General features: G+C 38.7%; 1 protein-coding gene across 1 annotated transcript in view; it reads left to right on the top strand.

Moving 5' to 3' along the window:
• LOC118580302 (killer cell lectin-like receptor subfamily I member 1) overlaps nucleotides 1-9,444 on the top strand; it is a 29,046-nt gene extending 19,602 nt beyond the window's left edge. The window contains exons 4-6 of the mRNA XM_036181965.1: nucleotides 8,062-8,213; nucleotides 8,724-8,827; nucleotides 9,333-9,444. Coding sequence (XP_036037858.1) covers nucleotides 8,062-8,213; nucleotides 8,724-8,827; nucleotides 9,333-9,444 — 368 coding nt within the window. The remainder of the gene's footprint in view (nucleotides 1-8,061; nucleotides 8,214-8,723; nucleotides 8,828-9,332) is intronic.
• Nucleotides 9,445-16,058: the final 6,614 nt, after the last annotated feature.

Genomic DNA, 16,058 nt, shown 5'->3' with positions numbered 1-16,058 from the left:
TCTCCTTCCCCTCTTCCATGGTATTTCCTAAGATCTGCCTAATGTTTGGCTGCAGGTCTCTGAATCTGTTTCCATCAGTTGCTGAGCCTCTCTGATGATATCTGGGATAGGCAATAATCTATGAGTAAAGCAGAATAACATTAGGAATCATTTCATTGACTTTTTTTGCTAGTCATGTTTGGTTCTATCTCTGGTCTTTGGGCTGTCCAGTCGCTGAGTTGTGGCTCCCCAGGCATTATCAGGGTTTAACTCCCTCTTATAGTATAGGTTTCAAGCTGGACCAATTATAGGTTGGCCATTCCCATAATTTCTGTGCCATGTTTGCCCCAGCATATCTTGTAGACAGGGAAAATTGTAGGTCAAAGATGATGTGACTGGGTTGGGATGCCAGTCCCTTCACTGGAAGTCTTGTCTGGTTACAGATGACTGGTTCAGGCTCCATATCTGCTATTGCTACAAGTCTTAGTTAGGGTCACCCTCATAGATTCCTTTCAGTTTCCATTGTACTAGGTTTCTAGCTCTTCCCAGAGATGCCCCCTAATTCCACTTGTCTTTCCCAGTACTCTTTTCCTCTATCCTCCCCACAACTGATCCCTCCTGTTCCTTTTCCTGTAGTGGGTATCTGTTCCAGCTTTGACCTAGAAATACTACCCCAGTGAGGCTTCTGGTAAGTGCCATGCCTATCCTGGGAGGGGGGACAAGATCGGAGCCCTTAAGACTAGAGATCCGGATGTGCTGGCATGAGGTAGGTACATGCTGAGCTAGTCAGTGTAGTGTGTGTGCAGCCCTGGACATCTAAGGGCATCATAGACCTTTTATTGCTCAATATCAGGTGGCTGAATGCCACTTGTCCCCCTAAGAAGTTGGGGGACACTAACCGCTTGGGTGTCACATAACTAGTTAGCATGCTAGAGTCTTATTTGTTATCAGAATTAACCAGACACATTCCCACCTCTCAATCAGTCACACACCCTATCTATCTCTGATCTCTATTCTATTTCCCATTCACATTGAGATTCATGTATCCTCCACTTGAGCCTTTCTTGTTACTTAGCATCTCTATATCTGTGAGTTATAGAATGATTATCCTTTACTTTACAGATAATATCCACTTATAAATGAGTACATAACATGTTTGTCTTTCTGGGTCTAGGCTACTTCACTCAGGATAATCTTTTCTAGTTCAATACATTTGACAGCAAATTTCACAGTATCATCTCTTTAACAGATGAGTAATATCCATTGTGTACATATACCATATTTTCTTTATCTAATCCTATATTAAGGGACATCTAGGCTGTTTCCAATTTCTGGATATTATAAATAAATCTGCTATGAACATAGTTGAGCAAGTGCCCTTGTGATATGGAAGAACATTCTTTGGGTATATGCCTAGAAATGGTATAGCTTGGTCTTAAGGTAGGTTGATTCCCAATTATTTGAGGAACCACTATATTGGTTTCCAAAGTGGCTGTACAAGTTCACACTCCCAACAGCAATGGTGGAGTGTTCCCCTTGCTCCACATTCTCTCCAGTTTTGATCTTAGTCACTCTGACAGGTGCAAGATGGAATCTCAGAATCATTTTGATTTGTATTTCCCTGATGGTTAAGCATGTTGAATATCTCCTTAAGTTTTTCTTGGACATTTAAGATTCTTCTGTTTAGACTTCTTCGTTTAGATCTGTACACCATTTCTAGTTGGATTATTTGGTTTGTTGATATCTAGTTTCTTGAATTCTTTATGTATTTTGTAAATCAGCTTTCTGTTGGATTTGGGGTTGGGGAAGATCTTTTCCAATTCTGTCATGTGCAATTTTGTCCTGCTGATGGTTTCGTTTGCCTTACAGAAACTTTCCAATTTTGTGAGGTCACATTTATTAATTTTCAACATTGTATTTGTGCTATTGGTGTTCTGTTTAGAAAGTTGTCTCCTGTACCAATGAATTTGAGATTTTTCCCACTTTCTCTTCAACTGGAATCACTGTAACTGGATTTATTTTGATGTCATTAATCCACTTGGACTTGAATTTTGTGCAGGTGATGTTAGCATTCTTCTACAGGCCAACATCCAGTTAGACCAGCATCATTTGTTGAAAGATCCTTTCTTTTATTTTCCACTGTATATTTCTAGCTTCTTTATCAAAGTTCAGGTGTCCACAGGTGTGTGGAATTATGTCTGGGTCTTTAATTTGTTTCCCATTGATCAACCTGTGTGTTTTTATGCCATATCATGCTCTATTAGACCTTGGAATCAGGGACAGTGATGCCTCTTGAAGTTATTTTGTTGTGCAGGATTGTTTTAGCTATTTTGGTGTGTGTGTGTGTGTGTGTGTGTGTGTGTGTGTGTGTGTGTGTGTGTGTGTATGTGTGTGTGTGTGTATGTGCGTGTGTGTGTGTGTGTGTGTGTTTTCCATATGAAGTGTAATATTGTTCTTTTAAGTTCTGAAAAGAATTGTGATAGAATTTTGATGGGAATTGCATTGAATATGTAGATTGCTTTTGGTAAGATGACCAATTGGTAAGATTACTATGCTAATCTACTGATCCATGAGCATGGAAGATCTTTCCATCTTCTGATATCTTCTTCAATTTCCTTCCTCAAAGACTTGAAGTTTTTATCCTACAGATATTTTACTTGCTTAGTTAGAGTTACACCAATATATTTTATATTATTTGTGGCTATTTTGAAGGGTGATGTTCCCTCATTTCCTTCACAGCCCATCTATCATTTGTATATAAGAGGGCTAATGTGATTTCTTTTTTAGATTATTTTTATCCAGCCACTTCACTGAAGGTGTTTATCAGCTGTAGGGGTTCCCTGGTAGAATTTTGGGGTCATTTATGTATACTATCATATCCCCTGAAAATAGCTATACTTTATCTTCTCCCTTTCCAATCTGTACCCCTTTGATCTTCTTTAGTTGTGTTATTGCTCTAGTTGGAACTTCAAGTTTCAGTATCATATTGAATAGATATGGAGAGAGTGGACAGCTTTGTCTTTTTGTCTTTTTCCTCATTTTAGTGGAATTTCTTTGAATTTCTCTCCATTTAATATGATGTTGGCTACTGGCTTGCTGTATATTGCCTTTACTATTTCTAGGTATGTTCCTTGTATTCCTGATCTCTCCAAGACTTTTATAATGGAGGAATGTTGGATTTTGTCAAAGGCTTTTTCAGCATCTAATGAGATGATCATGTGTTTTTGTTTTCTTTCAGTTTTTTTTTTTTTTAAAGCCAGATTACATTGACAGATTTCCATATGTTGAATCATTGCTGCATCCCTGGGATGAAGCAACTTGATCCTCGTAGGTGATCTTTTTGATGTATTCTTGGATTTGGTTTGCAAGTATGTTATTGAGTATTTTTGCATCAATGTTCATGTGGGAAATTGGTCTGTAATTCTTTTTCTTTGTTGAATCTTTGTGTGGTTTGGGTATCAGGGTAACTGTGGCCTCATAAAATGAATTTGGCAATGTTCCTTTTGAGGAGTACAGGAATTAACTCTTCTTTGAAAGTCTGGTAGAAATCTGCATTAAAATAATCTGGCCCTGGTCTTTTTTTTTTTTGGTTGGGAGACTTTTAATGACTGTTTATATCTCCGTGTGGGTTGTAGATCTATTTAGTTGCTTATCTGATCTTGATTTAACTTGGGTAAGTAGTATCCAGAAAATTTTCCATTTCATTTAGATTCTCCAGTTTTGTGGAGTACAGATTTTTGAAGTATGACCTTAAAATTCTTTGGATTTCCTAGGTGTCTGTTGTTATATATCCCCTTTCATTTCTAATTTTGTTAATTTTGATATTCACTCTCTGCATTTTAGTTAATATGGATAAGGGTTTGTTGATTTTGTTGATTTTTCTTGAAGAACCAACTCTTTGTTTCATTGATTTTTTGTATTGTTCTCTGTTTCTATTTTATTTCATCCCTCAGTTTATTTCCTGCCTTCTACTCCTCTTGAGTGTGTTTGCTTCTTTTTTGTTCTAGAGCTTTTGGATATGCTGTCAGTCACTGGTATGAGATCTCTCCAATTTCTTTATGAAGGCTCTTAGTGCTATCAAATTTCCTCTTAGCATCACTTTCATTGTGTCCAATAAGCTTGGGTATGTTGTGCAATCATTTTCATTGAATTAAAGAAAGTCTTTAATTTCTTTCTATATTCCTTCCTTGACCCAGGGATGATTCAGTAGAGAGTTGTTCAGTTTCCTTGAGTTGGCAGGCTTTCTGTTGTTTCTGAAATCCACCCTTAATTCATGGTGGTCTGATAAGGTACAGGAGGTATTTTAATTTCCTTGTATTTGTTGAGACTTGCTTTGTGACCCAGTATATGGCAAGTTTTGGAGAATGTTCCACGTGGTACTAAGAAGGTATATTCTTTTGTGCTTGGGTGAAATGCTCTGTAGATATCTGTTGTGTCCATTTGAATTATAAGTATGTTAGCTCCATTATTTCTCTGTTTAGTTTTTGTCTGGATGACCAGCCCATTGGTGAGAGTCTGGTATTGAAGTCTCCCCAAATTAAGGTATGCAGTTTAATGTATGATGTAAAGTTTAGTGATTTTTTTTTTTTTTTTTTTTTACAAATGTGGATGCCCTGGCCTTTGGGGCATAGATGTTAAGAATTACAATGTCCTCTTGGTAGGGTTTTCCATTAACAAGTATGAAATGCCCTTCTCCATCTCTTTTGCTTAATTTTGGTTGGAAGTCTATTTTGTAAATTTTAGAATAGCTTACACCAGCTTGCTTCTTAGGTTCATTTGACTGCAAAATCTTTTTCTGACCCTTTACTCTGAGGTAATGGCTCTCCTTGGTGTTGAGGTATGTTTCTTGTGTGCAGCAGAAGGATGGAATATGTTTTTGTATCCATTATGTTAGTCTGTATCTTTTCTTTGGGGGGGTAAAGAGAGTCCATTGATATTGAGAGATATTGATGACCAAGGATTGTTAATTCCTGTTATTTCGCTGCTCCTGGTGGTGGTGGTGGTGGTGGTGGTGGTGGTGGTGGTGGTGGTGTGTGTGTGTGTGTGTGTGTGTTTCCCTTCTTTGGGTTTTGCTGGTGTGAAGTTATTTATTGCTTGTGTATTCATGGTGTATTTTACCTCCTTGGGTTGGAGTTTTCCTTCTAGTATCTTCTGTGTGGCTGGACTTGTAGAAAGATATTGGCTAAATTTGACTTTGTCATGGAACATCTTTTTTCCATCTTTGATGATTGAAAGTTTTGTTGGGTATAGTAGTCTGGGCTGGCATTGTCTCTTATAGTCTGCAAGACACCTGTCCAGGCCCCATCTGACTTTTAGAGTCTCCATTGAAAAATCGGGTGTAATTATAATAGGTCTGTTTTTATATGTTATTTGGCCTTTCTCATTTGAGGCTTTTAATATTCTTACTTTATTCTGTATGTTTAGTGTTTGGCTATTATGTGGTGCAAGGACTTTTTTGTTTTCTAGTCCAAATTTTGTGGTGTTCTATAAGCTTCATATACCTTTATAGACATGTTCTTCCTTAGTTTAGGAAATTTTTGTTCTATGATTTTGTTGAATATATTTTCTGGCCCTTAATGCTAGGTTTTTTTCTCCTTTTCCTATTATTCTTATGATTCGGTCTTTTCATAGGTGTCCCACGTTTTCTGGATGTTTTACATTAGGAATTTTTTTTTTAGATTTAATATATTCTGTGACTGGTGAATCTATTTCTTTTATCATATTTTCAATGCCTGAGATAAATCTTCCATTTCTTGTATTCCATTGGTGAGGCTTGCACCTGTATTTTCTGTTCACTTACCCAGATTTTCCATTTAAAGAATTCCATCTGTTTTTTGTTTTATTTTGTTTTTATGTGGAGCTGAGGATCGAACCCAGGGCCTTGCACTTGCTAGGCGAGTGCTCTACCACTGAGCTAAATCCCCAACCCTGTTGTTTGTTTTTTAAATTGCTTCTATTTTCTTTTTCAGGTCTTGAACAATTTCCTTTACCTGTTTGTTTTTTATTAGCTTTCTTGTCATTCTTTAAGGGATGTATTGATTTTTTTTTTTGTTTCTCAAATTTTCAATTGATATAAGGGATTTTTTAAAATTTTCTCTTTAAGGACCTCTGCCATCTTTATAAATTTGGTTTAAGATCATTTTCTAGTGTTTCAGCTGCATCAGAATTTTCAGGTCTCACTGTTATAGGATAGCTGGGCTCTGGTAGTGCCATATTGACTTTTGTATTATTGATTGTGTTCTTATACTAGCATTAATTATAGGTCTAGGTGTGATTCCTGAGTTTGTCTTTGTTCAATGGATGTTTTGTTCCTTAGTTTCTGTTATCTCTTTGGTCTTCTGGCCTAGCTGGCTAGGGCTTCTGGTGACCAGCAAGTCTTCAGGTGCAGTACAGTGTCTCTAGGGGCTTTTACATCCTGTAACACTTTGGCAGTTTTGGTTGCCAGTGTTGCCTCTGTGATTCTATATACCTGTGTGGCCTCTGGGATCAGTCTGTGACATGTTTGCTCTCTGAAATTCCTAGTATGGTTTGTCTCCCATACAGCAGAAGTTGTCTGCTGAGGTTGTAGCCTGGGATGGAGCTCAAGGAAGGTGCAGTTGGGGGCTCTTGGGTCAGCTTTAGGGAGTGTTCACTGGCTGTAGGCAGTGGCTTACCTGGGGTCCCTAAAATCGCCCTGGCCTTGGATAAAGCAGTAGTCTTCTGCTGAAGTTGTAGCCAGAATATGGAGCCAGGTGAAGGAGTGCAGTCTGTGGCTGTTGGGCAGGCTTTAAGGAGTGTTAGTAGGTAGTGGTTAATGTCTGATGTCTTACCTGGGAGCTTTATCAACTTTCATGTATTTTCCTAGACATATATTACCCACAAAATATTTGAGTGGGACAATGCTATTTCAATAAACTAACAAAATAAAGAAATGTAATTTATGTTTCATAAATACATGCTGCTATGGAAATAAACATATGACATGAGAGACAGAGAAGTAAAATGCCCTCATTTTTCTTAGGACAAATGTAACAAACTGGACCTTGAATGATTATAAATGTTACATAAATGAAAAATGACAAGTACATTTCTTAAATACTTAGAATACTAGTTTAAAGCTTCCATGTATTTTAATTTTGTGTATTCAGAGCCATTCTTCATAAAACCAACTACAGATTGAGAATCATTTCAGTAACTGCTTTTTCTATTCATATAGTTATATGTCACTAACCATTTACATATGTATACATATTATGACAAAAATAATACTGAAACTTGTTTTCCTTATAAGAATCAATTTATATCGATTTTATGTATAAATTTTTAAAACAAAATTTGTCATTATTAATTTTTATGATATAAGGATTGTGTAAATATTACTCAGCATTTGTAGACAGTGATTAGACCAGAGTGAAGCTCATGGGCAAGAGGCTGGCTGAGCATCCTAGTGGCCTTTATCAACCTCTAGCACCAGCAAGGACATTGATGAAACTTGTCTCTCTATGTAGTGTTCATGAGACTTACAAAAGCCTAATAGTTATGTTAATCCCACCAATCAAGAACAAGACCACTACAACAGTTTAAAGTTAAATTTGAAGCAAGCTTTAATTAAATGCTGGCCAGGCAGATGGACTCTGGCCATGTCTATAACTGGTTCCCTGGAAATGGCCCAAATCCCAGTTTGCAGCAGCATAAGAAGGAAAAGTCATAATTCATTGCATTTTCCATTAGGTCTGATCAGGGGCAAGCACACATCCTGATATACCTCTAGCCTACATACTTTCGGGGACAAGCTTACATCCTGACGTATTTTCTGCCTGTGAACCTCCTGCCCACATGTGATCAAGCACATCTGTGCAGGTGGGTCAAACAAAGCTGTTTAAGAAAATGAAAAATATGTGGCTGTTATCATCCATACACCATAGCCTCCAGCACTTCAGGAACTGCCCATGAACAAGTGACTTGCAGATCAGAGACATTTTTCTTTCATGGATCTCTTAGGCATAGTAATTGAAACTCAAAAAGTAACTTTGGCTCTCACAGTTGAATTATTAATGGTTATTCCAGTGCTGAGTATGCATTTCACACATGTGTGTTTCCTAGACAGTTCCTGTGATCTTTGCTCACATGATTGGATTGCTTTTGGAAACAATTTCTATCGAGGTTTTCATGGACTCAAAAGCTGGGTAGATAGTCAGTCTGCATGTGAGGAACTGAATTCTCATCTTCTGGAGATTGACTCCAAAGCAGAGCTGGTAGGTGACGTGTTCTGCTTTTCTGTATCTTTGTAACTTTTTGCACAGAAGCATGGGTCATGAAGAAAACCGAATGTTATAGAAGGAAGGACATAGCTGCTTATGGCAATTTATTATTATCTTTAGTGAAAAATAGGAAAATTCTATTACAATGCTTAATGTGTTAGAAAACAAAAGTAACAAATGAGCTCCAGGTGGCAAGTTCTGCACAGCAGTCCTGTACAGGCCCTTAGAAGACCCAAATTTAGTAAAGGGAGCAGATCACGCAGCTTAATAACTCATTCCTAGAACCCCAGCACTTGAGAGGCTGAGACAGGAGGACCACCATGAGTTTGAGGCCAGTTTGATTTTTACAGTGAGTTTCCAGGCCAGCTTGAACTATGGGGTGAAATAATTCTGTCTCAAATTTTAAATATATGCATACATTTAAACAAATATTTTTAAAAAAACAAATTAAAAGAAAAAGGGATTAGGACTATATACTCAGTTATGGGTTGTGATTTTCTACAGGAAAACATACTATTGTTTGAAATTGATGGGTGGATTCTCCTCAAAACAGATGAAACAGAGGTTTCCTGGCTGTGGGAAAACACCACTAAAATAGAGAAAACTCGGTAAGTACAATGTTTGGATAATGTGGGCTTTGCTGAGGGTAGTGAGATTGTTGTGCATGTGTGTCCTGCCTATGTGTGGCACAGAAGGAGCATTCAGAAGGAAGGAAAGAGCTCTGCTTTGGAAGGAGCAGTCTGAGACCATAGAAGAGAAATCACGTTAGCCCTAAGTAATTTCACCTTTGGAATATTTGTGTTTTATTCTACAAGACTCCCTGGAGACATTAGGAAAATTGTAACTCTAAAGCCTGTACCATTTCCTTTTCATTTGAATCACAATCCCACTTTTTCAGACAGGGTAGGATTAGTTGTGTCTGATGTTTAGAGTTTTGCATCTAAACGCCGTCTCCTGACTCCCCTCATGTCTTTGTTTTCTTCCTGTAACAATATTTTGATTCTTCTTTTTGACTTGTGTTTGTTATAGCTAATTCTAACTTTGAAACAAAAAAATGGTATCTGCAGTGATCAATTCTTGATTTCTGATTTTCTTTTTATTCTTTTTACACAGAATTAATGACTCAGAAAAGAATCATAGTTGTCATTATCTAAAAGGAACACAAATTTATTCTGTTGACTGTTCAACTAAGAAACCATATACCTGTAAGTTTAAAATGTTCTGACACCTATTTCATTAGCACAATTTTTATTAAACTATATAAATAACAAAAATATGTCTGTTATTTTTTGGTTCTATACTTGTTACACTTGAGTTTTAGAATGCTGATAAGGGATAATTTTTTAAGTTTTGAACTTTTTTTTACTGAATTGAGAAGGTATAGATTAACTTTTTTTTAACTTTCTGTATTGTATTGAGAATGAGTATTATTTATCTTGATGGTGATCACCTCTCTAATAAAATATATGTTCTCATAAATTAGCGAAATAACAAATACCATTTATGTTCAGTTACTTGGTAAAATCCAATAGATTTAAAATGATTAAAGGATCCCATATTCCTTGTTCTCCCTTTTTGTTCTTGATCCAGCTGGGATCTCCTGCTCCCCTATGCTTTCTTTTCCTCAAACCTTGCCCTTCATTACTCCCACTGTAGTCCAGGTTGTTCATGTAGATTTTATCCATTTCTCTGTCATTGGGCGATCCCTATGTCTTTCCTAGGGTCCCATTTTCTAGGTAGCCTCTCTGAAGTTTTGTAGCAATCTAGTCATCTTTGTTTTACATCTAGTATCTTCCTATGAGTGAGTACATACCATAATTGTCCTTCTGAGTTTGGGTTACCTCACTCAGGATAATTTTTTTTAGATCCATCCATTTGCCCGCAAACCTCATGATGTCATTGTTTTTCATTGTTGGGCAGTATTCCATTGTGTATATGTACCATATTTTCTTTATCCATTCTTCAGTTGAAGGGCATCTAAGTTGTTTCCAGGTTCTGCCTATTACAAACAATGCTGATATGAACATACCTGAGCAAATGCCCTTGTGGTATGATTGACCATTCTTTGGGTATGTGCCCAAGAGTGCTACAGCTGGGTCTTGGGGAAGGTGGATTCCCAATTTTCTAAGGAAGCACCATATTGATTTCCAAAGTGGCTGTACAAGCTTGCATTTCCACCAGCAGTGGAGGAGAGTTCCCCTTGCTCCACATCCTCTCCAGCATAAGCTGTCTTCAGTGTTTTTCATCTTAGCTATTCTGACAGGTGTAAGGCGGTATCTCAAAGTCGTTTTGATTTGCATTTCCCGGATAATTAGGGATGTTGAGCAATTCTTTAAATGTCTTTCAGCCATTTGAACTTCCTCTGTTGAGAATTCTCTGTTTAATAGACCATGATAAATGAAGATCACATGAGAACAGGATTAGGCAGAGTGCTCAAGAGGTCCCCAGAAATCCACAATGATACATCCTCTGTAGACTGTTGGCAATGGTCAAGAGAAAGCCTGATCTGACCTAGTCTGGTGATCAGATGGCCAAACCCTCTAAGGGCCGTGCTGGAACTCTCATCCAATAACTGATGGAAGTAGATGCAGAGATCCTTGGCCAGGCCCCAGGTGGAGCTCCAGGAGTCCAATTATCGATAAAAAGGAAGGACTGTAAGAATGTGAATTGTTGAGACCAAGATTGGAAAAAGCACAGGGACAAATAGCCAAATGAATGGAAGCACACGAATTATGAACCAAAGACTGTGGAGCCCCCAGCTGGATCAAGCCCTCTGGATAAGTGAGACAATTGAATAGCTTGAACTGCTTGGGAGGCATCCAGGCTGTGGGACCGGGACCTGTCCTTGGTGCATGAGCTGGCTGTTTGGAACCTTGGATTTGCACAGGGACACTTTGCTCAGCCTGGAAGGAGGGGACTGGACCTGCCTGTACTGAATCCACCAGGTTTAAATGAATCCCCAGGGGTGTCTTGGCCCTGGGGGAGATGGGAATGGGGGGAGGGTGGGGATGGGGGTAGGAGGGGGGAGGACAGGGGAACCCATGGCTGATGTGTAGAATTGGAACACAAATATAATGATAAAAAGAAGACCTAAGACGATCTAAGACATTTAAAAAAAATCTAATTTAATAGAAATTTGTCAGCAATTTAAAGACAATTTAGTTTTGTTATTTTTAAAGATGTATAATAATTGAAACTAGCTATTGGGAAGCCAATGTCTTTTGGGATCAGTTTTTAAAACTACAGAGGTATTTAGGAGGCTGCCCTAACCATCTGTAAGTATATGGTTGTAAAAATCATGCTGTTCTTAACTGGATGTCATTTTGCTTTAAAAATTACATTGTGAGGAAATTCTACCACCTCAGGTTGCCAGAAGAACTGAGGGGATGGTGGTTTGAGATGAAATGGCCTTTCATTCAATTAATAGCTATATAAACATTTGAAAATTAAAAAAAAATGATCTCATATTAGTTGAGTGTATTTTGAAAAGTTATTTGTCTATATAAGGAGCAGGAGGTACACATGCAAAGGTCATGTGAAGGTCAGAGGACAACCTGCTGGAGCTGGTTTTCTCTTTCCACATTTATGTGGATTCCAGGATCTAACTCAGTCAGGTTACATTGCATGACAAGTGCTGTTGCCCAGTGAGCCATGTTGCTTGGTTGGATTTTTGGTTTTTGTTTTTATTTTGGAATATGCTCATACTATGTTGTACAGCCTGGTCTGTATTCCCAAGGCTCAAACATTTTTGAGTTTCAGTGTATCTAGTGGATAGATCAGAAATGCAGCCCACCTCACCCAGTGTAAGATTCCAAACTAGGAGATATTGTTTGAGATTATTCAAAAAGTATGTTGATGATTCTGCTTGAGACAGCAAGAATGGAAAAATAATAAATAACAAATGCAACTTATATTGGAAAAGTTAAGAAATTTGTAGTCTGGGACTAGAGTGATGGGTCAGAGGTTAAGAATGCTTACTGCTCCTTCAGAGGCCAGAGGTTCAATTCTCTGCAACCACATGTCATCTCACAGTAGTCTGTAACTACTTCTATTGGATCAGACACCAACTTCTCATCTCTCTGAGCTCCTGCATGAGCATGATACACATAGAAACTCATATATGCACTCACAGATGTATTGCAGGAGCTAATGCAATACCATCTTGTCCTGACTACATTTTGTGTTTGCTTAGACGGTTCTTATCTCTTTATGTATCTGCACCATCTATCTTTAAAAAATTTGAGATTTCCATGGTCTGGAAATATTAACCAAAATAATTAATGTTTATTCAAACTAACATAAGTTAAAATAACTGAACACGGTATGGTGCAAAAATAACTGTCATGCTGAGTCTAATGTAATTACTATGCTCTGCCAGAAATGAAGGTTTCAAGCTTACTCTGACCCTCATCTAACATTAATGTAATTCATGATCTTTGATTTTTTTGCCTTTAAAAATGCTATACCCCTGATCTTTAGTATCAAGAGATGTTCAAGCATGAGCCTGTTCTTAGTCCTCAGCTAATAAAGGACTCATATATTTTTACTTGACTTACTCAGCATGGTTTTCTGTATCTTTCTTGTATGAGTTATTATAATATACAGTAATTAATTAATTTTTAAGAAAGAAACTCAGAGTCTGGCCACAGTTGTAGGTCATTACCTTCTCTAGAGAGGAGCTAAGACTGCACTTTCAGTCATTTAGAAGGTGACGAGGTGATAAGAGATGATGAGAGAAGAGACGAGAGAGCCCAGCAGAGGAATGAAAACCACAAAGAAAAAAACAAGAGCAAGTTCTTGTGCTAAAAGGTCTATAACTGAAAATTTAAAATTCTAGATTTTAAATATTTGAAGAAACAATGGCTAACAGTTCTCCAAAGGGAGTTCTAAAATTTACTGTTTGAATTATTAAAGTAAGTTGTGAAAACATGAACAAGAATTTTAGAAGGGAAAACCACAGCTATGAGCACCATTGTCCTACTACTGATGATGGATGTGGGGCTGGAGAAATAAATGGCTCAATACCTGTGTGCAGTGGCTGCTCTACCAGATGTCTAGGTTTCAGTTCTCAGCACCCACATGACAGCTCACAACTGTCTGTAAGTACAGGGACAGAGGATCCAACACTCACTGTGCTTTCAGATGCTCTCAGGAACATGTGTGGTACAGACAAAACCAAAAAGCCCATACATATAAAATGATGATGATGATGATGATGATGATGATGATGACGATGATGATGATGGTGATGATGATGATGATAAAGATCATGTCTCTATATGGCATATGGACAAAGAAAATTGTCATAGTCAATAGAACAACAATATAGATATTTTCTATCAGAAACTAGTAAATTTAAAAACCTATTCAGCCTTCTGGAATGGCATAAATCCTAATTGGTTTTAATAAAAACCAAGCCCCAGATATCAGGGTGAAAGCTGAAAGACTCGAGAAGCAGAGCAAGCCACAGCCATCACCTCTTACCTCACCAGCTCCTCAGCCTGAAAGAGTTCAAATTCCTGTCTCCTCCTACTTTATATTACTCTCTCTGTCCAGCCATATCACTTCCTGTCACAACCTTCCTAGTGCTGGGAATAAAGTGTGTGATCTCAAGTGCTGGAATTAAAGGTGTGTGCCACCACTGCCTGGCTCTGATTCTCTTTTAAACTAGATGAATCTTATGTAGCACAGTACAGCCTTGAACTCACAGAAATCCAGACAGATCTTTAGTTTGCCACTGGAGTACTAATATTAAAGATGTATGCCACCACTGTCTGGTCTCTGTAGTTAATCTAGTGGCTGGCTCTGTCCTCTGATCTTTAGAGAAATTTTACTTCTTAAGAGTACAAACAAAGTATCACCACATTCTGATTTGTGATACAAGACACTAAATGCTTTGAAGCAAAGGAATATTACAGAAGTACACAGAGCCCATGGTTTTAAGGGAGGACTGTTGTGAAACTGTCTTCTGGATATTGCATGTGAAGGGACACTAGTCCAATCAAGCATATGTCTCAGGCAGGTCTTACCCTTCTCCCTTATTCCCTCTGCCTTACTAAAAAAAACATTAGATTACACTCCTAAAGCTAGTCACAATGGAAAATTGCCTTATTTGGCTACTTCCTCTTTTTGAGGCTGACTACCAATCAAAAGCCTCCTTTTTTTCCACCTAATTAAGATGCCCAATTAAAATGAAACTCCTAATCCTAAAATGAAGTTTCCCCTCCACCTTTATAAACTGCCATTTGCCTATGTGCCATCTTTGTCTCCTATCTGTCCAAAGGTAGACTTTGTCCTCCAGGACTAATACCCCATCACCATTTCTCCTATCCCATCCCCTTCTTCTCCATCTATCTCCTTTACCACTGTATCACAGCCCATTCTAACACAGACCTCCCCTTCTTCTCCTCCTAAAAAGTATACCTGCAAGTTCATTTGCTGCTGTTTTCTGCCTGAGTCAGAACTTCCCCACCTTAATAAAGGATCTCTCTGTGTAAACAGATGTTTGGGTGCAGTTTGTTCATAATTCAGGATCTAAGAGGAAGTCCTCACTGTGTGGGTGGAGAGGTGGTCTTCATTGGTGCCATGACCTACATAGGCCAGCAATATCTCCTCAAACCTTTTTCACATGATCCAATCCCCCTGGCACCTGATTCCCTCATCCAACAGGGGCTAATTGGTAAGTCAACCACCCTGGCAGTCCTAAACCATCCTCAGGTTATGAGATGACACAAATTGAGTGTCCAATGTCTCTGTTCTGTCCTATGGGATTGGGTAGATTATCCCCCACCACAAACTCCACTGATTATGGTGGACTCCCAAGGACTGGTTGCCAGCCATACACATACTGTCCAGTCATGCACATTCCATCCACTGTGGTTTGGTAGGGAACTTTTCTCTTTCACTCTTGGTGGTCCTACTTCCAGAATCCAGTGCCCTTCTCCTTTCTGAAAAATCCTGTCCACAGGTCCCAAATTTCTTTTCTGATCTTTGGGGCTCCCTCTTTTGGTGACCAGAAGCTGGGTGATGGCATCTGTCTCCAAGAGACCATTCCTCAGCCTCTCAAGATACTTTGGAACACCTGGTATTTCACCCTTTGACCCTCTAACACCAAGGGTGATGGGTTCTACCTCCTCCATTCTGACTAACTCGACTTTTGGATATCTCCTCCAGAATCTCAAATGGCTACAACACTCAGACATCAAATCTCTTAAGCTCATTCCCTATAGTACACAGGCTTGACCTCTGTATCTACTAGATAACCAATGTAAGTGACCCCCTGCCACAAGAGGTCTCTGGATCTTAACAGTATCTATGATCTTTACAACTTTTGTAATCACAAAATATAAAGGAAAATGTAAAGAGATCTTTTCTGGCTCTGCTTTCTCTTCTGTCTGTTCCAAGCCATCTATATGACTCCCATGCTCTCTGAACTTCTCTAAATTCTGTTGTAGGCCGTTCTGCTATTCATGCCCTATTTAATCTCCTATGCTCTGCAGGAATACTGACTGTCAGGCACTCTAGGCCCATCACTTGTTGCTCTGTCCATGCTACCAGCTTCCTCCCTTCTCCTCTGTCAGTTCCCTCATCTGCCACCCTCCCCACTCCCCCATGCATCTGGGATTCTCCAAGACCCAGCAGAACAGCCTCTATGTCCTTGGCTCCCACTTCCTCCTCTGCTGCTTCCTCCAGTCCAGGCCACAGTGCTGCAGACTGGCCTAACCCCACAACTTCGCAGGTCATGCCTCTTAGCCCAAACTTCAGTGATTGTCACCATGCCTTCTTCCCACAGGTGCCAAAGTCCCAGCTTCTTTGCCTGTGTTCATCAGTGCAAATGCA

Source organism: Onychomys torridus, chromosome 3, assembly GCF_903995425.1.
Source record: "Onychomys torridus chromosome 3, mOncTor1.1, whole genome shotgun sequence".
NCBI classification, from domain to species: domain Eukaryota; kingdom Metazoa; phylum Chordata; class Mammalia; order Rodentia; family Cricetidae; genus Onychomys; species Onychomys torridus.
Note: the sequence above shows the minus strand (reverse complement) of the source record. Positions and strands in the feature narration are given on the sequence as shown.